General features: G+C 42.4%; 2 protein-coding genes across 2 annotated transcripts in view; both read right to left on the bottom strand.

The window, feature by feature from the left end:
• The window catches only part of SPG11 (SPG11 vesicle trafficking associated, spatacsin), an 86,726-nt gene extending 75,773 nt beyond the window's left edge, over positions 1-10,953 (bottom strand). Inside the window, exons 1-4 of the mRNA XM_042942163.1 lie at positions 10,683-10,953; positions 8,016-8,200; positions 6,799-7,023; positions 5,180-5,378 (exon numbers count right to left, since the gene is read on the bottom strand). Of these exons, the coding sequence (XP_042798097.1) occupies positions 5,180-5,378; positions 6,799-7,023; positions 8,016-8,200; positions 10,683-10,876 (803 nt within the window). The 5' untranslated portion in view covers positions 10,877-10,953. The remainder of the gene's footprint in view (positions 1-5,179; positions 5,379-6,798; positions 7,024-8,015; positions 8,201-10,682) is intronic.
• A 3,019-nt stretch (positions 10,954-13,972) lies between these two features.
• On the bottom strand, positions 13,973-22,917 carry PATL2 (PAT1 homolog 2). The gene is made up of 15 exons (XM_042943121.1): positions 22,837-22,917; positions 22,491-22,581; positions 21,686-21,903; positions 20,959-21,039; positions 20,125-20,267; positions 19,535-19,603; positions 19,161-19,302; positions 17,751-17,871; positions 17,554-17,651; positions 17,288-17,341; positions 17,053-17,186; positions 16,751-16,910; positions 16,124-16,264; positions 14,950-15,047; positions 13,973-14,126 (listed from the first exon to the last, which is right to left on the bottom strand). The coding sequence occupies exons 1-15, from the start codon at positions 22,915-22,917 to the stop codon at positions 13,973-13,975; spliced, it is 1,785 nt and encodes a 594-aa protein (XP_042799055.1).
• Positions 22,918-25,986: the final 3,069 nt, after the last annotated feature.

Genomic DNA, 25,986 nt, shown 5'->3' with positions numbered 1-25,986 from the left:
GCACAGGGGCGTCTGACTCTTGACATCAGCTCAGGTCATGACCTCACGGTTGTGAACTAGAGCCCCAAGACAGGCTCTGAGCTGACAGCATGGAGCTTGCTTGGGATTCTCTTTCTCCCTCTCTCTCTGCCCCTCCCCTACTCACACTCTTTCTCTCTCTCAAAATAAATAAATAAACATTAAAGTAAAATAAAATAGGGGCGCCTGGGTGGCGCAGTTGGTTAAGCGTCCGACTTCAGCCAGGTCACGATCTCGCGGTCCGTGAGTTCGAGCCCCGCGTCAGGCTCTGGGCTGATGAACGGCTCGGAGCCTGGAGCCTGTTTCCGAATCTGTGTCTCCCTCTCTCTCTGCCCCTCCCCCGTTCATGCTATGTCTCTCTCTGTCCCAAAAATAAATTAATTAAAAAAAAAAAAAAAAAAAGTAAAATAAAATAAAAAATAAACTTCAGAACACACTTAGAAAATAAAATATGCAGAAAAACTGAGAGCTTTCCTCCTAAGGTCAGGAACAAAACAGGGATGTCCACTCTTGCCAATGTTATTCAACATAGTATTGAAGTCTTAGCCTCAGTAATCAGACAACACAAAGAAATAAAAGGTATCCAAATCAGGCAGGAGGAGGCCAAACTTCCACTCTTTACAGATGACATGATACTCTGTACGGAAAATTCAAAACATTCTACCAAAAAACTGCTAGAACTGATCCATGAATTCAGCAAAGTGGCAGGATATAAAATCAAAGCACAGAAATCGGTTGCATTCCTATATACCAATAATGAAGTGACAGAGAAATCAAGGAATCGATCCCATTTACAATTGCACCAAAACCATAAAATACCTAGGAATAAATCTAACTAAAGAGGTAAAAAATCTATACACTGAAAACTATGGAAAGCTTATGAAAGAAATTGAAGAAGACACAAAAAAATGGAAAAAGATTCCATGATCGTGGATAGGAAGAACAAATATTGTTAAAATGTCAATACTACCCAAAGCAATCTACACATTCAATGCAATACCTTTCAAAATAACACCAGCATTCTTCACAGAACTAGAACAAACAATCCTAAAATTTGCACGGAACCAGAAAAACCCTGAATAGTCAAAGCTCTTGAAAAAGAAAACCAAAGCAGGAGGCATCACAATCCTGGACTTCAAACTGTATTACAAAGCTGTAATCATCAAGACAGTATGGTACTGGCACAAAAACAGACACTCAGATCAATGGAACACAATAGAGAACCCAGAAATAGACCCACAAACGTATAGCCAACTAATCTTTGACAAAGCAGGAAAGAATATCCAATGGAATAAAGACAGTCTCTTCAGCAGGTGGTGCTGGGAAAACTGGATAGCGACATGTAGAAAAAGGAACCTGGACCACTTTCTTACACCATACACAAAAATAAACTCAAAATGGATGAAAAACCTCAATGTAAGACAGGAAGCCATCAAAATCCTCAAGGAGAAAGCAGGCAAAAACCTCTTTGCCCTTGGCTGCAGCAACTGCTTACTCAACACATCTCCAGAGGCAAAGGACACAAAAGCAAAATGAACTAATGGGACCTCATCAAAATAAAAGGCTTCTAAACAGCAAAGGAAACAATCAGCGAAACTAAAAGGCAACCGACAGAATGGGAGAAGATATTTGCAAACGACATATCAGATAAAGGGTTAGTATCCAAAATCTATAAAGAATTTATCAAACTCAACACCCAAAAAACAAATCATCCAGTGAAGAAATGGGCAAAAGACATGAATAGACACTTCTCTAAAGAAGACATCCAGATGGCCAACCGACACAGGAAAAAATGCTCAGTATCACTCATCATCAGGGAAATACAACTCAAAACCACAATGAGATACCACCTCACACCTGTCAGAATGGCTAACATTAACAACTCAGGCAACAACAGATGTTGACGAGGATGCGGAGAAAGAGGGTCTCTTTTGCACTGCTGGTGGGAATGCAAACTAGTGCAGCCACTCTGGAAAACACTATGAAGGTTCCTCAAAAAATTAAAAATAGAACTACCCTACAACTCAGCAATTGCACTACTAGGTATTTATCCAAGGGATATGGGTATGCTGTGTCAAAGGGGCACATGCACCCCAATGTTTATAGCAGCACTATCAACAAGAGCTAAAGTATGGCAAGAGCCCAAATGTCCATCAATGGATGAATGGATAAAGAAGATGTGGTGTGTACACGTACACACACACACACACACACACACACACACACACAATGGAGTATTATTTGACAATCAAAAATAATGGAATCCTGCAATTTGCAACTATGTGGATAGAACTAGAGGGTATTATGCTAAGCGAAATCAGTCAGAGAAAGACAAATATCGTATGACTTCACTCATATGAGGGCTTTAAGATACAAAACAGATGAACATCAGGTAAGGGAAGCAAAAATAATATAAAAACAGGGAGGGGACAAAAACATAAGAGATTCTTAAATATGGAGAACAGAGGGTTACCGGAGGGGTTGTGGAGGCAGGATGGGTTAAATGGGTAAGGGGCATTAAGGAATCCACTCCTGAAATCATCGTTGCACTATATGCTAACTTGGATGTAAATTTTAAAAAAATAAAAATTTAAAAAAATATGCAGGGGTTTCTGGGTAGCTCAGTCAGTTGTGTCTGACTTGGGCTCAGATCATGATCTCACTGATCCTAAGTTCGAGCTCTCTGCTGTCAGAGCAGAACCCGCTTTGGATCCTCTGTCTCCTTTGCTCTCTACCCCTCCTCTGCTTGCGAGTTCTCTTTCAAAAAATATAATAAAAATTAAAAAAAAAAAATTAGGGGTGCCTGGGTGGCTCAGTCAGTTAGGCGTCTGATTTCAGCTCAGGTCATGATTTCACACATTGTGTGAGTTCAAGCCCTGTATCGGTCTGTGTCCTGACAGCTCATAGCCTTGAGCCTGCTTCAGATTCTGTGTCTCCCTCTCTCCCTGCACCCCCCTCCCAACTTGTGCTCTCTCGCTCAAAAATAAATGTTAAGAAAAAGTAATAAAACATTTAATAAAAGTTAAAAAAAACAAGAAAATACGGTCTATTCCAGAAATTACACTAATTAAAGAGCATTCATGTAATTAGTAAATAGAGATCATTCATTTAGATTCCTAAGTTTACTGGTAAGCAAACACCAGCTCTTCTTTGGGTGATGTAACAGTAACTGAGTTCAATGCAATTTGTTCAAACAATGTGCATGGTGCAGTCTTCAGAGTTCTCTTGAAGTGTTACCAAAACATCCACAGGGGGGCACCCAGGTGGCTCAGTCGGTTAAGCAACTGATTTTTCGCTCAGGTCTTTATCTCACAGTTGGTGGGACTGACTGAGCTGACAGTACAGAGCCTGCTTAGGATTCTCTCTCTCCTCTCTCTCTGCCCTCCCCACTTTTGCCCTCTCTCTAAATAAATAAATCAACTTAAAACAAAAGCAAAACAAAAAACATCCACAGGAATGTTCCCTATACTCAAGGATCAGAGTGGCTGAGTAGGCTTTCCCCCCTCTTCATCTATCAAATTATTTTCCAAGGTAGATTAGAACGTAATTCTACATACCAGGGTATGTTTTAGTCAGTAAAAATGGCCTACTGTAAACAAGCATATGATCTGAGAAAGTGCGAATCATCTTTTTCAAAGATTTTTTTTCTTTTTTAGGGTCAAGTCCATTTAAAACAAAAGAAAAAAAAACACAGTAGGAAGAGGTTCAGTAGGTATGTGAAAATGAATTTGTCCTTTCTTGTGATCCAAACGATAGGCAATAAAACCCATCAAAGTGCCTTCCCAATTACTCAAGGATTTGTTTATCTCATTCATATTAAGTTAGGACCAAAAATCCTAATGGTTTTGAATGGCCCTGAAGGCCACAAGTCATAAATACGGACTAGCTTACTTTTAGATAAGTTGCAATGTACAGGTTGGGGTATTTACATATGCCTCTCACATCATACCTCTCTCAAACATTACAAAATCAGAAGCAACTTGAATATCTAAATCTAAAAGTAACACAAATAAGCCTCCAATTTTTACTAATATATTTAGACAGTAACTGGGGTGGGTCCTTCAAGGGAAACAGCTGAGGAAGTACTTAGCTGGAGAAAGCTACCTTAATATATATTATCAAAGTTCTTTAAGAGAAAATTAATCCCCAAGGCTCCAGGAACCTAAGCCACATAAGAAGCAATTCTGAAACAGGGTAAATCCCATTTTTGTTCTACTTTAATGTAGGGCAAGGAATAAATAATGTGTAATAGTCAACTGTGCTATACTATACATTATGTACTTATTTTTAAAACTGTGCTTGATTACTTTGTAACTTACGATGATATAAGCTATATGTAAAACATATATAAATCAAAACCAAAATCTTGATATAAATAAAGGTAGCCAACGATCATTTGCACAATTTTACAGTAACAACCTCACTATGTAGTTGCTAGAACATGAACTAGCTGAATAGAGAAATTAAACTGGTTTTTAAAAAAGCTAACAAGGGGGGGCGCCTGGGTGGCGCAGTCGGTTAAGCGTCCGACTTCAGCCAGGTCACGATCTCACGGTCCGTGAGTTCGAGCCCCGCGTCAGGCTCTGGGCTGATGGCTCAGAGCCTGGAGCCTGTTTCCGATTCTGTGTCTCCCTCTCTCTCTGTCCCTCCCCCGTTCATGCTCTGTCTCTCTCTGTCCCAAAAATAAATAAACGTTGAAAAAAAAAATTTAAAAAAAAAAAAAAAGCTAACAAGGGGCACCTGGGTGGCTCAGTCAGTTAAGTGTCCAACTCTTGATTTGAGCTCAGGTCATGATCTCACTCTCCTGAGATCAAGCCCTGAATCAGACTCCACCCTGAGCATGGAGTCTGCGAGAGATTCTCTGCCCCTCCCCCACTTGCTCTCTCAGGAAAAAAAAAAAAGCTAGCAAGTACATTTTTTAAATTAAACCTTTTTATTTTAAAGAGAGAAAGTGTGAGTGGGGGAGAGGGACAGAGGGAGAGAGAGAGAACCTCAAGCAGGCTCTAAGCTCAGCATGGATCCCACGACCCTAGGATAGTGATCCAAGTAGAAATCAAGAGTCCAATGCTCAACTAAGTCACCCAGCTGCCCCCTAACAAGTACTTTTTAACCTCTTAAGGCTTTATTTACCTCAACTTAGAGACGGCAGTAATTTACATACCTGAAATACAAATTTAAGTTAAGAGCAATTGCAGAGTTGGAGGAGCTGATAATCACAACATCTAGGTCCTGAGACACTTTCAGCGAAGTAAATGAAGAAACCTTGGCTGGCTCCTGTTGCTGCTCATCACACATATCTTCTTGGTGAAGTGCTAAATCCACATGAGCTACATGTCTACCATCCACAGTGTCAAAAATGTCTTTGAGTTAGAGTTAAAGAAAATGCCAGTCTTAAGTATGCCCCAACACTTAAAATACAGGATGGGATGGAGCTTATAGACTTCATCGCTGCAACCTTATGGGTATAGTAACAAAAGGAAGAGTGGACACTAGAGGCAGCCCTGATCACAGTAACCAGCTGAATGTGAAGTTGGTGGCCCAATAAACAACCTGATACAGAGTTCATTCAGCAATACTTGCTGAAAATCCACTCTGTGACAGGCTCTGATACACTGCTAATATTTTCCACTACTGTTCTACAACAGTGCTTTCCAAGAGAAATAGAATGTGAGCCATATTTGTCATTGCAAATTTTCTAGTAGCCCTATTAAATAAGTAAAAAGAAACCAGTGAAATTAATGTTAGTAATACATTTTATTTAGCCCAATATATCCAAAATATTACCATCTCAACAGGTAATTTACATAAAAAATTGGGATATTTTACACCTTTTCATGTAAGTGTTCAAAATCTGGTATTTTACACTTACAGCAAACCACAGTTTAGACACTAAATTTCCATTGGAAATACCTGATTTGTATTTAAACTTCCTAAAATTCACATTTGAGAACTTAGATATACTTAAAAGTTCTCCAATAACTGAATCAAGTATCAGCTTTCAAATTTAAACTAATTAAGTAAAATTAAGAATTCAGTTTCTCAATCACACTAGCCAATTTCAAGTGCACAACAGCCATATAAGCCTAGTGCCTAACATGCTGGACAGCACCATTCTATAACCTGGCAACAAAGATGAAGTTAATGCAACACTTTATGACATTTTTACAAAATAAATTTTAATAAAGGCTATTTTATATCTAAAACTGACAAACCATCCCTTTAATTCAGAAATAAAAGTTCCAAAATCAATAAGGGGTCATTTTTCAAGTCTTCAAAACAATTTTGCTGATGATCTGATCTACAGATCTGCTGGAAACAAAAACTGTAATGTTTCCAAAACCAAATTAAAAGTAGTTAAGCAAACCATATGATTCACTAATATGATGGAATCATCATATAAGGAGATTACATTCATATATGAAAATGTATGCATCACATCATAAGCAGCCCTCTAAATCCTTTCTGGAACAAGCACATAGTAGATATTTAATAAGCATGTTTTGAATAAATGGGTAATACAGAGCATATATAATTTAAAAAGAACACAAGCTGGAATATTATGACTATGGAAAAAAACGTATATACTAAAAAATATTTGAATGGAATACAAAACAATATAGTTGAGTATTTTAAGTTCATAAAGATCTTTTTCCCTGAATTAAACTGAAAATCTAACAATTCTACTTATATACCAGTCCCTAAAACTAAAAGCCTAAAAAAGGCTCATCCTTTAAGGCATTCTCCTCCCCTGCACATCCACATCTTTACTGCCAAGGATACAGATCCAGCCTAAACTACTCAAAACAAAGAGAATTCCTCTGCAGAGCTGCGTGTCAATAATCCTGTCCGCTGCCTGTGCAGGCAAGGGTAATGTAAAACAGCTGCATACTCCAACCTCAGCATCTCTTTCAGGAAATATAAGGTGTACGATGATACATTTGTTGATGAGCAATAGTGAAGTGTTATCGTGAAATGACAGAATTCTCAAAGACAATATGGAAATACCTAGGAAACAAAAGCATAGTATTTCAAACTCACTGGTCACAATTTTACAGTTGGCAATTTTGATCTTGTAAACATATCATAAACAGATCAAATGAAGAAGAAATAGCACTTAGTCCAACTCTAGGCAGTTACTGCTCATACCCACCTAATCAAGTGGTCACTGGTAGGTAGGTAAGGGGATGAATAAAGGTAGCCTACAATATCTCTGTTCCTTCTGTTTATGGTCCGAGTCTGATAGTACACAAGATTAAAGAAAACAAAAACAAAAAAACCCCTACTTATCCTGGGAACCTCACAAGAACAATCACAGATTTTTTTTTTTTTTTTTAACAAGATGGGGGAGCACCTGTCTGGCTCAGCTACTAGAGCATGTGACTCTTCCATTGTGAGTTCGGCCACGTTGGGGGTAGAGATTACTTAAAAATAAAAAAATCTAAAAAAGAAAAAAAAAAGAAAAAGAAGGAACCTTAAAATCAAGTGTGTCCAGTATGCTACTGCTTAAATATAAAGCCTGAATGCTTCATTTCTGCTCTCTGCAGCCTTCAGGATGAAATAAAGTAAACAGCTGGGTAACCAGTCTCGATCAGCACTATCCAATAGAAATATATCAGCCACAAATGCGAACTGCACAAGGAATTTTAAATTTTCTAGTTGCACCAAAAAAAAAAGAATCAGGTGAAACTAATTTTTATGTATTATTTACCCCATAATGTCCAAAATAGCATTTCAACATGTAATGAATACAAAAACCTATGAATGAGATATTTTACTTTCTGATCCTAAGCCTGCAAAACCTGGAACGTATTTAACACTTAGAGGACATCTTAATTCACATTAACCACACTTCAAACGCTCCAAAGCCTCATGTGGGTAGTGGCTATTGTACTTAACAAGGCAAATCTCCCTCCCTGATTTCATCTCTATAACAAGTTTTCCCGGAATATATAAGATTTCACAGTGATGTCACAGACTGACCACCTGTAAATACTTACTGATATTTTGATCTTCAAGGAGCTTTTGCAATGTCTCCTCACTACAGCTATACAAAATGGTTGCATCACATCTTCCATCTTTCAAATTAAATTCATAGATAAACAGTTCATAATTCTCACTAAGAGCAAGCAGTTTGGGCTTGTCTGTTGGTGAGCTGCTCTTATGAGACGCGTCCCATACAAAGCTAAGGAAAAAGCATATATTATTATATTCTATTATCCACACTAATATTTACCCACAATGGTGAGGGTAGAAGGGCAGAATGAGTAAAGAACAATTCTTTAATTCATGGAGTAGTAGCATTAGTCCTATACTGGCTTTAAGGGAATGTAAATTGCTCTGGGACTTTGCCCCTCTTCTACCTGAGCCCCCTTCAGGCTAACAATACACGAGTGACTGGTGAAAGGGGACATAGAGCAATAAATGATGAATTATCTTCCTAAATCCTGTCTGATGAAATGTTTAAAGGAACAGTCACAAGGATAAGTTTCAGCAACCAAATATGTGTATTTTTTATAAGAGGTGATGCTCAAACTTAACAAAGTAGGTTTTGCTAACTTAAATGTTTTCGAGGACTTAAAAAGTGACTGTTAGTATTTATAGACTATGAAGACTCGAAGAGGGTATATTATAGAATAGCCCTGACAAAGAGAACTTTCCATTCCGTTGGTCAGAACTATTCTATATATCTGCACTGTCCAATACAGTAGCTAACAGCCACATGTGACTACTGAACAGTTGAAATGTGAATAGTGCAACTGAGGAAATATTTAAAATTCACTGAGTCACATGTAGCTAATGGCTACCATGCTAGACAGCACAGTTACAGAAGTTTTACAGCAGTGTAATGATGGAAAGAGAATAGTGAATGATGCGACAGCTTCAAACTAAATTAAAAAAATAAAAGGACCCAATTGTGAAAACAATGGAATGGCAGGAAGCTACCATGCCGATAAAGCTTTATCGTTCAAAAAAATCTTTTTTTATATACAGAAGTAGTTAAATTTTATTTCTTAAAAAAAAAAAAGACGATTTTTTTTGTCCTTATTAAAGAAAAATATTGACACATTTTATATTTCTATCTTTATACCTAGACTGATGATTTTTCAGGAACACTCAATTCCTGACTGTTTACACTGAAAATATGGAAAACAATAGGAATGGTCAAATATAAAAAATATTAAATTAAGATATATTTAAAAGGAAGAATACAGTAACACCATTAACATCAGTAGCATATGGACTATACTGTCACATGAAAAGACAGGAAATGTTAAATAAAAATAACTATAGAATGTACAGTGATTTCAACATATAAAAAGGGCCATATACACATTGAGACAAGCCCTGAATACTATAGATTTATCCTTATTTTTTACCCTATGAAGTACTTGAATTAAAATTCAATTCAAATAAAAAATAAATCCCTCTTAATCCTTCTTCCTTCTAGTAATTTCATGCAGTTTACAAATGCCTTCATTTCATGTGTACATGTCTTCTGTTAAGTCTCAAACACCTAAAGAGTTCTGCTTTTCTCTCATTCCTTTCTTTAGGGGACTGTGACCATAGGTACTTAACGCAGTTGAATAAACTAACTTCCGTTATGGAGAGATTGTTCTTCCTATCAGCTAGAAATCAGGAGTAAAAAATACAAATACCAAACTGAGTAAACCAGTTGCTTATTTAACAAACACATCTCTACTGTCAGGCACTGTTACACAACCCGGAGATTCCAAGACAAGACCCCTCTTGACTACATTAAGTTTTAAAGAGGAGATCGTTTCCAAAATGTTTTCTGTTATTAAAAAGAGCCCAGGAGTGCCTGGCTGGTTCAGTCAGAAAACATACGATTTTTGACCCTGGGTTGGGAGTTCCAGCCCTATGCTGAGTGTAGAGATCACGTAAATAAAACTTAAGGGTTAAAAAAAAAAAAAAAAAAAAAGCCCAAAGACTCAGAGGACACTCTCAAACTTAATGACATAAACTCTAACTCCTGGCCGAACAGTTACACAAGTGGAAAGTTAGTATAGGATTATAACTAGGTGTTTTGTTTTTTGTTTTTTTTTTTTTTTCGGTCTTCCCAAATCACGCAACCTTTGCTATTTTGTTCAACTTCTGGGGCACTGCTCCCATATAACAGTAAGCGTGTAATAAATATTTGTTAAGCAATAAATGAGTGGGCAAACGAGGTTCTATCCTTGAAGAAGGGAGGCAGGCGAGGGGAAGAGTCCATGTGTGAAGGCAGTCACTGTTTCATGCACAAGAAAAAGGTATCAAGATGATTCAAATTAGAGATTGTTCCCAGCTGGTATCTTTAAGGGATTTAACTGAAAGAAAATGGGCACGGTACACAGCACAGTAACGATTAATCAACCTATGCTGAATTTATCAGCGCCCGAGCTGGGACCCACTCCAGGTTCCCTGCGGCCAGCAAAGGAGCTGAATACCTTCTCTGTTCCCACCCCCTACCCCTCCCCGCCCCTCACAAGGGAAGGGAGAGTGGGGCTGCAAAGCGAGAAAAAGGTTCTAAGAGGGCACCTAGATCACCTCTCAGGTGTTTATCACTCCTCTCCCCACTACCCCCACACCCGGAGGGGAGCACTGAGGCCAGCCGAACTAAGGCTCCGGACTCCTCCCACATTGCCCAGCCTTCCCGCAGCACTTACTGCCGAAAAGGACCATTGAGGCAGCAGGCACCCCCACTCCGGCCGCTCGGCGCCAAGGAAAGCACTTGCAGGCTGCCTGCAGCTGTTAGGCTCCCCAGAACCTCCTGCTCTCTGTGCAACTGTGCCCGGGATCCCAGCCGCCGTGTTGCCTCCGCTGGGACTGGCACCAACAACATAGGTAGAACCCGCTCCATGGCTTTAGAGCTGCAACTGCCCCAGCTGGCAGCCCTGCCGGCTGCTTATTCTGCAGCCATTTTGGTCCGGCCATTTCTTCCGGTCACCTGAGCCGATCTGCGTCCTGGGCATGCGCAGTGTAGCCGCCTGCCGGCTGTCTCGTGATTCCGGCACAGACAGCTGAGCTGTCTCGGCTGATTGCATTTCTCGCCAATGGAGGCCGGCACCAACCTGACCCACAAAACTCCATCTGCCTTTTCCTCAAGCCTGTTTGCTTAACTACCGTGAAAGAATTAGGGATCAAATTTAGCGGCTTAAGGCAGGCTGCAGCAACTTGACTCGCTCTGGGGCATTACCCTCTGTATTTTTACTCTAAATGCTTTCCATCTGTTGGAACCCGGTTTCTGCCTCTCTCTGCCTCTCTCTCTCTCTCCTTTGCTTTTACTATCCTACTGTTATTTTCGCTTACAGGACCTGGGTGGTATCACGTCTTTGGTAATGTGGACTGCTCTCTTGTTAGGGAGTTGACCTGAATGTTGAAGTCAAATAATATCCATTGTAAAGGGCAAAGAAATAGGGTAGTCAAGGTGGGGTTGTGGTAGAGTTTCTGTATCATTACTAGTCTTTTATCAAGGAAGTATGATGAAAAATCTTCAGAGCTGGAGCGGAACAGAGAGGGTGAAGAAATTAGAGGTGTGTAATAGGAATTTGGGAAGGTCTAATAAACATCACTATCTTAACACATTCACACACAGGTAACCAAAGGCCAACTCCTCCGTTTGTGCTTTGATTCACATCCTTCTCACATCCTTCTTGTTCTAAGACTTTGAGTCTGTAAAATTTTTTCTTCTGCATTGCTTTCTCCCCCTTTATTGGGGTGTTTGACATTATACCAAGTCCACATGATATTCTCAAAAGAAATCCTCCCTTAATGTACACAGACCACTACCTGCTGTCGTTTTTATATCCCCTTAAGAAATTCTTAGTTGACTCTTCTTAACCACCCTCCCCAAGCCCTATTTTCCTTGTTTTTTTCCCCCACTTCAGTATGGGGCACCCACCATTCACTTTACTTGAAGTCATCCAAGTAACCACGGTTATCAAGCCTATCAACCCCCACTGTTACCAAGCCTATCAGCAATGTCTGCCAACTCTTACTTCCAAGACCTATTCCAAATTTCTTCTCTGCTTTCTCTGCCCCTCCTCTTCAAGTTTTGCTTGAACTGATGGAAGAAACCTCTGAACATTTTTCTCTGCTTTCTCCCTTCTTCCTCTAACAATAAGCAGGCCAGAGTGACCTAAAAATGAAGTCACATCACTTTCCAGTTTAAAATTTGGACTTCCCATTAGTTAAAATTCCAATATTTAAGTCATGGCTTATAAATCTATACCTTGCCTCCCTCTCTCCAAACTCATCACCCTCCCACCTTCTCTGTGTACTTTAGCCATACTTTTCCTTCTTCTTCTGAAACACATTAAATTCATTCTCACTTGGCAGCTTTGTGCTCAGTAGTTCCTCTGTGTGGAATACTTTCCCTTCTACCTAATTGTAACCACTGTTGACAGTCCTTCCTGGACCATTACACTGCAGTCACTCCTGACACACCAAGGTATTGATCACAACTTAATGTTTTGCATCAGCCCCTGACTAACCAGAATGTAACCTTCAGAAGAGCAGGGAGTTTTCACTGCTGTTACTCTACTACCTAAAATGTGCCTGGTTCGGGGTGCCTGGGTGGCTCAGTCGGTTAAGCGTACGACTTCGGCTCAGGTCATGATCTCACGGTCTGTGAGTTCGAGCCCCGTGTCAGGCTCTGTGCTGACAGCTCAGAGCCTGGAGCCTGTTTCAGATTCTGTGTCTCCCTCTCTCTCTGCCCCTCCCCTGTTCACGCTCTGTCTCTCTCTGTCTCAAAAATAAATAAACGTTAAAAAATAAAATTAAAAAAAAAAAATGTGCCTGGTTCAAAAAAGGGATTCCAGTGATTAATTTAACTTGACAAACAAGGGCATGTATTCATCAACAAACATTTCATACCCCAAGGGAGATATTTATAGCCAATCCTATTAGCTTAAAGAGGGCTACTTTCTCTTTATACAAAATGGCAGTAGTGGGGGCACCTGTTTGGCTCAGTCAGGTAAGTGTCATGACTCTTGATTTCAGTTCAGGTCATGACCTCACACTTTGAGTTCTAACCCCACATCAGGCTCCCCACTGGAGCCTGCTTGGGATTCTTTCTCTTCCTCTCTCTTCCTCTGCCCCTTCCCTGTTTTCTCTCAAAGTAAATAAATACACCAGAAAAAAAAAAATGGAAACAGTAAAGAAATTTCCAGGTCATACTTTTGTTAGGCATAACAAGACCTTGTCCCTTTTATTAAGGACTTTCTTAGGGCATTCACAAGTTGCATCTCCTAACTTATAACAAGTTTGAACACATCATTCTTTTAGCTCTTTAATTATACCTTATCGTGTCATGCCATTTTAGGCATATCACATAGGTTTTTAATGAAAGCATAAGAAAATGTTTTGGTTGGGGTCCTTCAATATATCAAAGCATAAGAAATGTCCTTGGACTCTCTGGATCTCTGAAGACATAGCTCATATAGCTAATGTCTGATGATTAAACTTTTCCTACATGTACATGTTCCAGAACAACTGGATCAATAGATCCAAGCAAGCCTACAAAGAGAACAGATGTTAACTGTAAACAATTATATTTTCTAAAATATTTGTGTTATTTGATTAGTATCTGACTCCTTCCAGCAGATGGTAAATTCTGAGGACACAAGTGACCTTTCATGTTGTTCATGCTTTTATCTTAGAGTAGTTGTCCCTCAAATATTTCCTCAATTAACCATTCAGCTTCTATTCATCCTTGCCCTTAAGTAGTTTAGCATAATAAATGAGGAAAGCCATCTGGGAATAAATTAAAAAGTCTGACTGAAGAAATAGGCCTCACAGCCCTAATATGGACCAACTGGTTACTCAGTAAATGCTGGTATCTGGAACAACTTCTAAAAACAAGGTATCCTTCATATTCTTAGCTTAAAACAAGAACAAAGTGACAGAACCTAGACTGGGCTTGAACAAGGGGCTAGGACCTTGTTTCTGCCATCACTTACTCCATCCTCTCCCCTAGCTGCTGTACCAATTGTTTGTCCACATGGTGACAAAACAGAGGAAGAAGGTTGCTGGGGAAGGCTAAGGGTTCTGCCAGAGAGGCTGTTGGCATATGGGCGATCTCCCAGGCGATCAGAACCACCATGTCTGTCCTGGCGGGCAGAAAAGACAGAAAACCTCAGAGTCTTGGTATTTATGTAGTAAACAGAACTCAAGGCCAAGGTTCCTAGTTATTTTTCCACCACCACTATCAGCCTTTGTGCTTGTAGCAATTAAGGGAACATTTGCAGAGTTTCTATGTGCCAAACAATACTTAGTGCTTTACATATGCTCCTTCTTATATTAAGAACTCTGAAGTTCCTTGCTTCAGATTCTCAGTTGCTCTGCCCCTCCCCTGCTCATGCTCATGCGTGAGCAATATAAGTATTAAAAAAAAAAAGAAAAAACAAAAAAAAGGAGCACCTGGGTGGCTCAGTTGGTTAAGTGTCCAACTTCAGCTCAGGTCATGAGCTCACTGGTTATGAGTTTGAGCCCCACGTGGGCTGACAGCTCAGATCCCGAAGCTTGCTTCAGATTCTTTGTCTCCCTCTCTCTCTGCCCCACCCCCACTCATATTCTGCTTCTCTCAAGTATATAAACATTGAAAAAATGTGGGGGGGGGGTTGTGCCTGGGTGACTCAGTTGGTTAAGCGTCTGACTTCAGCTCAGGTCATGATCTCATGGTTTGTGGGTTTGAGCCCTGCGTCAGGCTCTGTGTTGACAGCCTGGAGCCTCCTTCAGATTCTGCATACTCCCCACCCACCCTCTCCCTGCCCCTCACATGCTCATGCTCTGTCTCTGTCTTTATACAACTTCCCTTCTCTATACAACTTCCTTCCCAATACTAGAATATACCACTCAGGAAATATCTCATCTGACTCAGCCTATACATCCCAGGGGTACTGACATAGTATTTACAAGGCCATAAGATCTTACCAAGCTGAATTATCACTATTGGACTCCTTAAGAGAAGACTCCAGGGATACCAGCTGCTCCCCATGACTCAGCAGGGCATAGAGCAAAGAAATTCCAAACTGCAAGTGATAGAATATCCAAGGTAAGAGAAGTTCACCATAGGCAAGCAGTGCTTTCCTGGCTCTGCCACGTTCCCAATTAAAAGGGAAGGTTCACATGTAAAAATAGAGTACAACACTTGTAAAATGGTCAGGTTTTACAATGGCTGGCCAAAGAACTCTCAGACCTTTAGAAGGAAATCACTGCTTTCAAGTTTCCAGAAGATCCTTGTGGAGAGTTGATTAAATGCACACTTGTGGGTTCTACTCTCAGGAGTCAGAGTCTATACATCAGGAATAGACCCAGGAATCTGATGCAGGTAGTTTGTGGACCCCACTGAATGAAGCATTACTTTAGGCAAAGATCTTCAGAGAGGGGTTCACAAGATATACCATTGGGGTAATTAGAAGGTATCAGAACTTTCACATCTAGAGTCTTCACTTAAGTTTTTCTATCTTTCTATTTACATAATAAAGGTATGTACTTAGTATAGTTTCACATGTGTAGGACCTATAGACAAGCACATGGGGGACATGATTCAGAGCTTTTTACTAAAAGAGATAATCAATAAAGTTTGGTGACGGGGCACCTGGGTGTCTCAGTCGTTTAAGCGTCCGACTTCAGCTCAGGTCATGATCTGGCAGTCCATGAGTTCGAGTCCCACGTTGGGCCCTGTGCTGACAGCTCAGAGCCTGGAGCCTGCTTCGGATTCTGTGTCTCCCTCTCTCTCTGCCCCTCCCCCCGCTTATGCTCTGTCTCACTCTCAAAAATGAATAAATGTAAAAAAAAAAAAAATTAAAGACAAAAACAAAAAAAGTTTGGTGACCTCTGCTCTAGAGGTCCACCTCAGCACCATCAGGGAGCTTGTTAGAAAAACAAATGCATGGGCCACACTCCAAGTCTACTAAATGAGACTCTCTAGGGGTGAGACCAAGGAACCGGTGTTCTGTGAGTTCTCCAGGTGATCCTAGTGCTTACTAGATATGGAGGAGCACTGCAGCGAAGATGGAAAGTTAGCACTCCCTTGCTTATTCCTTGCCTGTGATAGCACCTGAAGGTCATCTGTGGCAAGAGAAAAGCCTCCACACTGTGTTACCTGGTTCTGAAGGATCACAGTGACTGGTCGCTCTGAGGAGCCAGGCGGAAACAGCATTAGCCCCTGAAGTCCTTGGAGGAGTTCATGGAAGGTCAAGTAACTGATACATTTGCCCAGAGGTTTGAATAACATTTGTAGGGCCTGCAAGAAGGTAAGTGCCTCTCTCAGATTTCACTACAACTTCACCTCCTCCTACTTTGCCTCTACCCCCTTTTCTTGCTGACCTGCTTTTGGCACTTTCCTGGTCAGGTTACTTCCCCAGCCTATCATTATTCATGTCTCTCCAACCTGAATACTGGTCTTCCAATACCCACTTATTTAGGATGTTAGGATTCCCTAACAAAGTTGGACATGGGGCTCGCACTTCTCAGGGAGTCCTTATCTTCTCAAACCTCCACAGCACACTCACACCTGTGCCAACACATGCCTGTATTTTGTTTATTGTACCTAAAGTTCATCAGTTGTTCCTATAGTAGTTTGTTCTGGAACTCACCCACCTGAGGGTGTCAGGTTGACCTCCCCCTGCCCAGCACTTTCTCCAGCATCTCTGGGGGTGGGGGACAGAGGATGAAGTGGAAGGATCCCTCACCCATCCACAAAAGTATCCTCTGCTCAGTGCCACAATACCTGATCGGCAACATCCCTTCTGACTAGGAGGGGCAAATGGTGGGTGATAGCTAGAAGAATGCTAACAGCTTGATCCTGGGGCAGGAAAGGGAGCAGCCTTGCCACCAGAGCTTTCCCCTTCCTCACGGAGAGCACCTGCAGGAAGCCATCTGCTGCCTCCCTACATGTGAGAAAGGAGAACATTTTCAGGGCTCTGTATAGAGGGCTCTGGCTACATGCCAGAAAGGAGGGGCAGAAGCAAAGTCAGTGTCTTTGCTCATCTTGCCCTTCCTGGGCTGGAGGTGTGACCCTCCCACACTCACTCCAGATTATTCTGCTCCTGGGTCTTTAAGGCCTGGAAGAGCTTCTCAACCTGGTTGCTCTTCTGTTCGGAGTAGCAGGGCTGTTGAGGCCCATCCTTCTGGCCCTGTTCTAGCTCTAGTAACTGAATGAACATCTGGCAATTTGAGGGTGGGAAAAGAGGAAGAGGTCAATATTAGCAATATTCCATTCTCAAGGGTCAATTAGGAACTCATCCCTAAGGACTTGATAGCTCACCTTCTCAATCCGGGACAACACCTGAAGCCTCTGACTGCTTGCAGCTCCCATCTCCTAGGAGAGAGTCCCAGGCCATCAGCCACACCTCCATAGCAGCAGCCCAGGCCTCAAGCGAGCTACAAATTGAGCCAGAAAGGCTAACACAAAGTCTGACCACACTTCTTTATCACTTTTAGGTCACAATCTGATCTCAAGCATGACAATGCCCCAGTCCTTTCTCCAAAACAGGGGAGACAAAAAGGGTTCTGGAGAGTTAACACTTCTACCTGCTCTTGAGATCCATGGGGTACAGCATCAATAGCTCGACGAGGGCTAAAACATGTTGATACAGCTACCTGGCCCAGGGAACCCTCGATTCGAACCACTGCACAAAAAGGAGTCAAAAAAACACATTCCCTTCCCCTTTCCACCCTCTATTCATCCGGATGTCTATCCCAACCCACCACGTCAGCCCTGGTCCCACCTGACTCATAAGCCTCCGCCTTCTGAATGTAAGGTGTTACCAGCTTGAGGGATTCAACCTTGGTCCTTCGCCCAAGTAGTTCTTCCTCTGTTTGCTTCTTCTCTAGTTTCTGATAATATTCCTGAGAGTCCATGGAATAGAAAAATGTATCCTCATCTCAACTTAGAATTAAGGTTCTTAAATGCAACTTCTTAATACATCCTTTCCTACAGCATTCATTTCAGAAATGATCTTGGCACTTTAGGCCTTTCTGCCGACATCTTGAGTTGGGCATCGTGCCATCTGTATTGGGGTCTCCGTACTAAGGACCTGAGGAGCTAGATACCACCACCAGGTCTGATGAGAAGGCAGAGAGCAAGGTGGAAATCCAGGAAGCAAACCTGTCCCAACATCTGCAACCTTCTTTCATTCCTTATTCCCAGTATACACATTGCACACATCTTCCGCCCCCAACCCCTGTTTGGTTTTGTGATTGTACCTGTGCTTTCCCAAATTACAGTTATCTGATGGCATGAAGAACCATGAGGAGCTTGCAGTACAGAGATGGCACTATTGTCAACTGGCCAGTAGCCAATAGCACTCTAGGCCAGTTTTATGCTTCTGAGGAATGGCCCACCAGCTCTAGTATCTTCTCAAAGAAATCTGTAAAATCCCAAGCTAAATAAAGCCACTGACTGTGAGTCAAACAAGGATTTAAATAAAGTTCTTTCACTTAGGAGCAGTGCCAAAAAGGCAAGAGTATAAAAATATTTTGCTTTCAGTGATCTGGGCAGAAAGAAGAGTTTTTGAAGCATGGTGGAAAGGAAGAAAGAAATTAGTCTAAATAAGGGGTTAAGGGTTGGAAACTTGGTAGGGGGCTCATAGAAGTTGAGAAGAAAGTGGAACACAGCTTAGACAACATCCAAAATCAGTAGTTAAGACCTGCCTCATAAATAAAAGAGAGATAGGGAACAGAAGGTAAGGAGTGAAAATTTCTGCCGGCATTTATTCAGTTCAACAAATTGAATCCCACTATTTAGGAGATTCATGTATCATATCTAAAAAAGCACAAAGTAGGTGAAGGTTTATAACAAGACATTTCTAAGATCCACAAAAGTGTACAAAGGCAGAAAAGTTCTTATTTCAAGGCTGAGTAGGGGAAATTCTTGGCAAAGGATGAAGACAAAATGTCAATGTTTGGGGAATTGTAAATAATCCCATTTGTCTGAAGTGTAGGAGAATAGAGGATAACGATCTTGGGATGTCAGCTTTAGAAATATGGCCCCTATCCTGTAGGGATGGTCTCTCCCACCTGACTGGACATGGCCTCTAAAAGTTGGAAAAAAAGTTGGAAAAAAAGTTGGAAGGCTGATGGAGTCCAGGTCCATTTGACGCCAAGGTCAGAGGCGGAGAAGAGCACCTGGGGCTCACCTGGTAGTAATAGTCATCCAGGCAGGGGTTCTCACTCTGCAGCTGAACCATCTGTACTTTTATCACCCAGTCTTTCTCTTTTCGGGTCATGAGGTTAACATAGGGGTCTGGCTGCTGAGACCAAGGCTTCTTGGCTGGGGGACTTTAAGCCAGAAGGAACATTCCTTTAGACCTTCCCACCCCTGCACAGTGAATTTCCCAAGGAGAGTTAAGCAGGGAGTGGAGCCATCTGGGCAGGATGGAACAGAGTGCATAGGTGGGCAACACTGGGAGAGTGTTATTTGTGTAGGGGCTTTGGAGAGATGCCCAATCACATAGGAATACTCAGCATGCATACGAGCTGCCCTCAACCCCGCTGCCCATCCAGGCTTTACCTTGGTGTTCGACTATGTTGCTGCAGCTGCAAGATCCGTTGGTGCTGAGGGTGGAGCTGGGTCAGATGACTAGGAAGACTTAGAAGGAAACTTGGGCTGGGTGAAAGAAAGCACTCAGCTCCCTGCCCTCCCATTCAATTAGCCTCTGGTAACCTCAGTTGGACATCTAAAGCAACTCCATCTGTTCATGTGCCTCCCCTAAAGTCAGCCACACAAAACACCACAACCCTAGCTCAGCAGGGCTCACTTTCCCCTCGAAGATACATTTTCCTGCAATTTGGCTGCGGGAAATCTTGACAAAAGAGAAAACGACTTGGCCTGGTTGTTGGGAGTTCTGTCCTAACTTGAGTTCTGCCATGCCAGCTAACCTCAAGTAAGTTTTTAGTCCTTCTGGGCCTCTATTTCCTCATCTGTGAGGGGAAAATGACTGGACCCTACCACACACTTCTCTTACTAAGTTTCTGTAGGTGTTTTTCTGTGGCAGTTAGTGGAGTGGTTCCACCCCTCCTCAAACCACTACTTTCTGAACCCTCTGGAGAAGAGTTCAGCCTGTGGGAGACACTGGGATGCCCAGCTCACTGAGCCAGTACCTGAAACTAGGGGGCCATGAGGTTGGTGGGCTGCAGAAGAGAGTTGGGTCTGGTAGGAGAAGTCGAGGTCCAAAGTGTCGTGCTGGAGAACTGGCACTGGAAAAGGTAGTCCGGAAAGGAACAGGAGAGAGGTAGTCCAGCGTCTGAGAGAGGAATGTGGAGGTCTGGGAAAAGGGCATCTTCAGCAACAAATGCTGCTCTTGCTGCCACATGCCTTTCCCACCTTTATATTGTCACCTGCCTTTTCTCCCATAAGAACCTCACCCAACAGAGTTGGTCACCTCCTAGGGAGCAGCTCCTTAGTCCCTGATAGTGTGGGGGCATGCGCTTTTCCTGTCTGGTGAGTCATCACCGGTCTCGGTCTCTCCTCTCTGTGATGGTCTTCCCTCAGACTCTTGTGCCTTCAGCTACTGGGGCAATGCTTCTTTGCCTCTTTTTGGACTCCTCCTCCCCAGAGCTGCAATTGTCTTCTTATTCTCCCTGTAGGCTTTCCTGCAATTCCTCTACCCCATGCCATGTTCTCATTACACAGTTAACCTAAGGGCAGGTGCTCTTTCCAGCCCTAAGCTTAATGCTGCTCATCTGCTGAAACATTGGGAGGTGAAAGGATGGCTCTAGTTTGTCTTTTTCACTTGGATGGCCAGTTGTCCCCTGACCACCTCTACCATTTACCAACCTTCCCTAGACTATAGGTATCTCCTGCCTCCCATACCTGCACCTCACTTGGGGTGCTCCATTTCCAGAGCAAGGTCAAGAGCAGACTAAGGTACACTCCACATGCTTCTTCTCCACACACCATTACTTTCTCACAGGATGGATAATGAAGTGACTCACCTGCCACAGAAAGTGCAAGGAAGCAGGTGACATCCCCAACACACCAGAGGCCTTGATTCCAGGGGAGTTGAGAAGACCTCTCTAGAATGGGAGGAAGAATGAGGCTTGAAAGAGCCATGTGGTCATCAGCATCCACTGGGTTTGGGGTGCGGGAAGGCCAACCACTTCCAAAATGCAAGACAGTGGAAGCCTGGCCCTCCATTGTAATCAAAATCAACTGGATCAGGACCTCTCTGCTTCCTTTGAGGGGAGGCAAGACTGGTATCTCAGGAGTGGGTTGAGGGAGAATCTGAGTGATTTCATTTCTGTTTGGGAACCCTGGTCTCTCTCCACTGGTTGTGGGAATCCAGGGGAATAAATACCAGGAATGAACTGCTGAGACATGGGGCCTAGGGTCAAAGAAAACTCACCTTCAGCACCAGGAGCTGGACGAGCACCTATGGGCTATGCACAACCCTTCTAGGACCTGGTTTTTAAGGTGAAGACAGCATCAGAAACTAAGTGGGAAATAGGAAGAAGGAAGGAGAGTGTCTCTACTCAGGTTCAAGCCTAAAATACAAAGTGTTAACCCAGAACTTATCTTAGAAAGGTGTGGAGGTCATGTAGTCATGGCCAAATGATTAAAGCGAGGGACTAGAAAGGAGTGAAGAGAAGGATATTTAGCAACAGTCTGTAAGCTGCAGATGGTTCAGGACAACAGTTACCCCACCCCCTCCTGTCCTGGTACCTGAGTGCTGTGGACAGCATTGAGGACAGCTGGATCCCCGAGATCACTCTCTTCCTCATCCTCCTCTTCCTCCTCCTCCGAGTCTGGGGTTAGATCTGGATCCAAATCCATCTCCTGCTCCTCCTCCTCCTCGTCTTCCATTTGGGAGGCAGATACTGGCTCCTCCTCAGGAGCCAAGGAGCCACAGCACTTGCTCAGGCCTCGGTTTAAATGGGGGCCTGAGGAGGGAGTAGATGGGGACTCAGGCGTGAAGAGTCTTTTCTAGAGAGGCTGCTTCTCAGTAGCACCTCTGTTTACAAGTCACCTCCAGCACACTCTTCAAACAATGTCTCCCCCTCGTTACCTGCCCCTAACCACTCCCCTAGCACAAATGGAACCTGACAGGTGCCAACCACTTTTGCTTTCCATATCTCTCCAATTGCCTCAGTAAGTACTACCCCAGGTTTCTCCACTTGCTTTCCCCCACATAACAGCCCTGAGTGCCTCCTTAACCAATCAAGTTCCAGCTACCAGGACCCACTGGAATTTAAGCCTACTATGCACCAGATACCTTACATGTATGTGTCCTTTTAATGCTGAGCAGTCCTGCAAGACTGTTATTGATAATTTCACAATGGAGCAGAGGAAAATAGGGCCCAGAAAAGTGACCTCAGTCACCAGTGTGATGTAGCTAGCAAGTCAAAGAGTTTGGAAGTCACTGCCAGTAATTCTGGACACCAGGCCCATATCCATCCACTGAACCAGACCATCAAGTCTCTGTACCCCAAGCCTTTTCATCCAGATATCACAGCCTAATTGTCAATACCTTCAAGACATGTCATCTTTGCAGGCTTGCAGACTTCCGCCATGGCTGTTTCCTCTGGTAAGATAACACCATCCGCCTCTGGAAGGTAAACCTGAGACAGGGAAGAAACCCAGAGACACCCTCCTTCTCAGTAAGGATGTCATGGCATCCATCCTCAAAGAGCCATGATCTCCCCCTAGCAAGGTTGTCAGAGGAGTATTGGCCGAGCGTCTTGAAGCAGGACCCTGGGCTTTCAGACTATTTTAAAGCCCCATGCTGTGCCCTCACCAGTCCAGCTGCAGGGAGCAAAGGGTCAGAAATGGGACAGAGTTTGGAATTGGAGAAGCACTTCCACACAGATACACACTTGGCCTGCAGGCCTCACAGCTGCCTTGTTGTTGACACCCACCACTGGACTGTTGCTGTTCTTTCCACTTAGTTTAGCCATGGCAGCCTAGGCCTGGCTTGTTTGCTGCCCTGGCTTTAAGACTCCCAGCCCCTCCTTTGCTGCCCCCTTAAAGGGCCAGCATCCCCCCCGCCCCCAACCACTGCACCTTGATAGAAGTATGAGAATATAATCTAATAATAGAGAAAACTCTTGAAATGGCAAGAGACATAAATTCCATTTTTAACCACCAAGTTTGTGAGTACAGTTTATGGGGATTGATATTTGGGAGTAGGTGTTTGTTAAAAGGATCCCTGTTTTCCACACCCTTCATAGGAGCGTTATGAGGTTATGTTCCCTTCAGTCCCTAGATTTTGATTCATCAAAATTGGATTGGAAAGCCCTGGGGGGATTCTGAGGAGATTTGCCAGGAACCAAGATCTCAGCGCTTGGGCAGTGCACTTGTAGATCCTGAGTGCACCTGATGATGCTTGCCTTTCACTGGGTGTTCTGAGTTAAAATCTGCCACCTAGCTCTAACTGATGAGGGACCCCTGTGAATTTAGAAGCCAGATCTTCAAGGTTAAAACCCATTTGCATGAGTTACCCAGACAATCTTGTGTCTTCTTGGCTACTCCAGTGGAAAACAGGTTCAAAAGCTCAGGAGTAATAAGAAAACAAGACAACAACAAAAATGAGCACATCAGTACAGCTGGTAGGCAAAAACCTAAGACCCACCTGAGCCTCATCTAACACCTGAGTGAGCTGGGTTCTGTGCCCATATCCTGTATTTATTATGTTTTCTAAATTTTAGTTACTTAACATACAGTGCAATATTGATTTCAGGAGTAGAATTCAGTGATTCATCACTTACATACAACACCCAGTGCTCATCACAACAAGTACCCTCCTTAATACCCCTCACACATCTAACCCATCCCCCACCCACCTCGTTCCATCAACCCTCGGTTTGTTCTCTATTATTAAGAGTCTCTTGTTGTTTCCCTTTCTCCTCTCCCCCTCACTCTGTTCATTTGTTTTGTTACTTAAGTTCCACATATGAGTGAAATCACGTATTATTTTTCTCTCTCTGATTGACATTTCGCTTAGCATAATGCATTCTAGTTCCATCGACACCATTGCAAATGGCAACATTTCATTCTTTTTGATGGCTGAGTAATATTCCATTGTGTGTGTGTATATATATATATACATCATACATTGATGGACATTTGGGCTCTTTCCATACTTTGGCTATTGTCAATAATGCTGCTATAAACATTGGGGTGCATGTTCCCCTTTGAAACAACACACCTGTATCCGTTGGATAAATACCTAGTAGTGCAATTGCTGGGTCACAGAGTAGTTCTGCTTTTAATTTTTTTAGGAAACTTCATATTGTTTTCCAGAGTGGCTACACCAGTTTGCATTCTCACCAGCAGTGCAAAAGAGATCCTCTTTCTCTGCATCCTCGCCAAAATCTGTTGTTGCCTGACTTGTTAGCCATTCTGACAGGTGTGAGTTGGTATCTCATTGTGGTTTTGATTTGTATTTCCCAGATGATGAGTGATGTTGAGCATCTTTTCATGTGTCTGTTAGCCATCTGGATGTCTCCTTTGGAGAAGTGTCTATTCATGTCTTCTGCCCATTTCTTTAAAAAAATTTTTTTTAATGTTTATTTTTGAGAGAGACAAAGCCTGAGTGGGGGAGGGGCAGAGAGAGAGAGGGAGACACAGAATCTGAAACAGGCTCTAGGCTCTGAACTGTCAGCACAGAGCCCATTTCAGGACTTGAACTCAGGAACAGCGAGATCATGACCTAGGCTGAAGTTGGATGCTTAACCAACTGAGACACCCGGGCACCCCTCTTCTGCCCATTTCATAACTGGGTTATTTGTTTTTTGGATGTTGAGCTTGATGTTCTTTATAGATTTTGGATACTAACCGTTTATCTGATATGTCGTTTGCAAGTATCTTCTCCCATTCTGTCGGTTGCCTTTTAGTTTTGCTGATTGTTTCCTTTGCTGTTTAGAAGCCTTTTATTTTGATGAGGTCCCAATAGTTCATTTTGCTTTTGTGTCCTTTGCCTCTGGAGATGTGTTAAGAAGTTGCTGCAGCCAAGGGCAAAGAGGTTTTTGCCTGCTTTCTCCTCAAGGATTTTGATGGCTTCCTGTCTTACATTGAGGTCTTTCATCCATTTTGAATTTATTTCTGTATATGGTGTAAGCAGGTGGTCCAGTTTCATTCTTCTGCAAGTTGCTGTACAGTTTTCCTGGCACCACTGCTAAAGAGACTGTCTTTTTTCCACTGGATACTCTTTCCTTATTTGTCAAAGATTAGTTGGCCATATGTTTGTGGGTCTATTTCTGGGTCCTCTATTCTGTTCCATTGATCTATGTGTCTGTTTTTGTGTCATTACTGTACTGTGTTGATGATAACAGTTTTGTAATACAGCTTGAAGTCTGGAATTGTGATGCCTCCAGCTTTGGTTTTCTTTTTCAGGATTTCTTTGACTATTCAGGTCTTTTGCGATTCCATGCAAATTTTAGGATTGTTTGTTCTAGCTCTGTGAAAAATGCTGGTGGTATTTTTTAAAGTTTATTTATTTATTTTGAGAGAGAGAGAGCACGAGCAGGGGAGCGACAGAGAGAGGGAGAATCCTAAGCAGGTTCCGCACTGTCAGTGTAGAGCCTGATGTGGGGCTTAAAGTCATGAACCATGATATCATGACCTGAGGTGTAATTTAGAGTTGGACCCTTAACTGACTGAGCCACCCAGGCATCCCAATGCTGGTGGTATTTTGATAGGGATTGCATTAACTGTGTAGATTGCTTTGGGTGGTACAGACATTTTAACAGTGTTTGGGCTTCCAATCCATGAGCATAGAATGCTTTTCCATTTCTTTGTATCCTCTTCAATTTCTTTCTAAGGGTTCTACAGTTTTCAGAGTAGAGATCTTTTACCTCTTTAGTTAGGTTTATTCGTAGGTATCTTATTGTTTTTGGTGCAATTGCAAATGGGATTGATTGCTTGATTTCTTTTTCTGCTGCTTCATTATTGGTATATAGAAATGCAACAGATTTCTGCACATTAATTTTATATCCCGGAACTTTGCTGAATTCATATATCCACAG

Source organism: Panthera leo, chromosome B3, assembly GCF_018350215.1.
Source record: "Panthera leo isolate Ple1 chromosome B3, P.leo_Ple1_pat1.1, whole genome shotgun sequence".
NCBI classification, from domain to species: Eukaryota; Metazoa; Chordata; class Mammalia; order Carnivora; family Felidae; genus Panthera; species Panthera leo.
The sequence above is the reverse complement of the archived record's forward strand: the minus strand, read 5'-3'. Positions and strand labels throughout refer to the sequence as shown.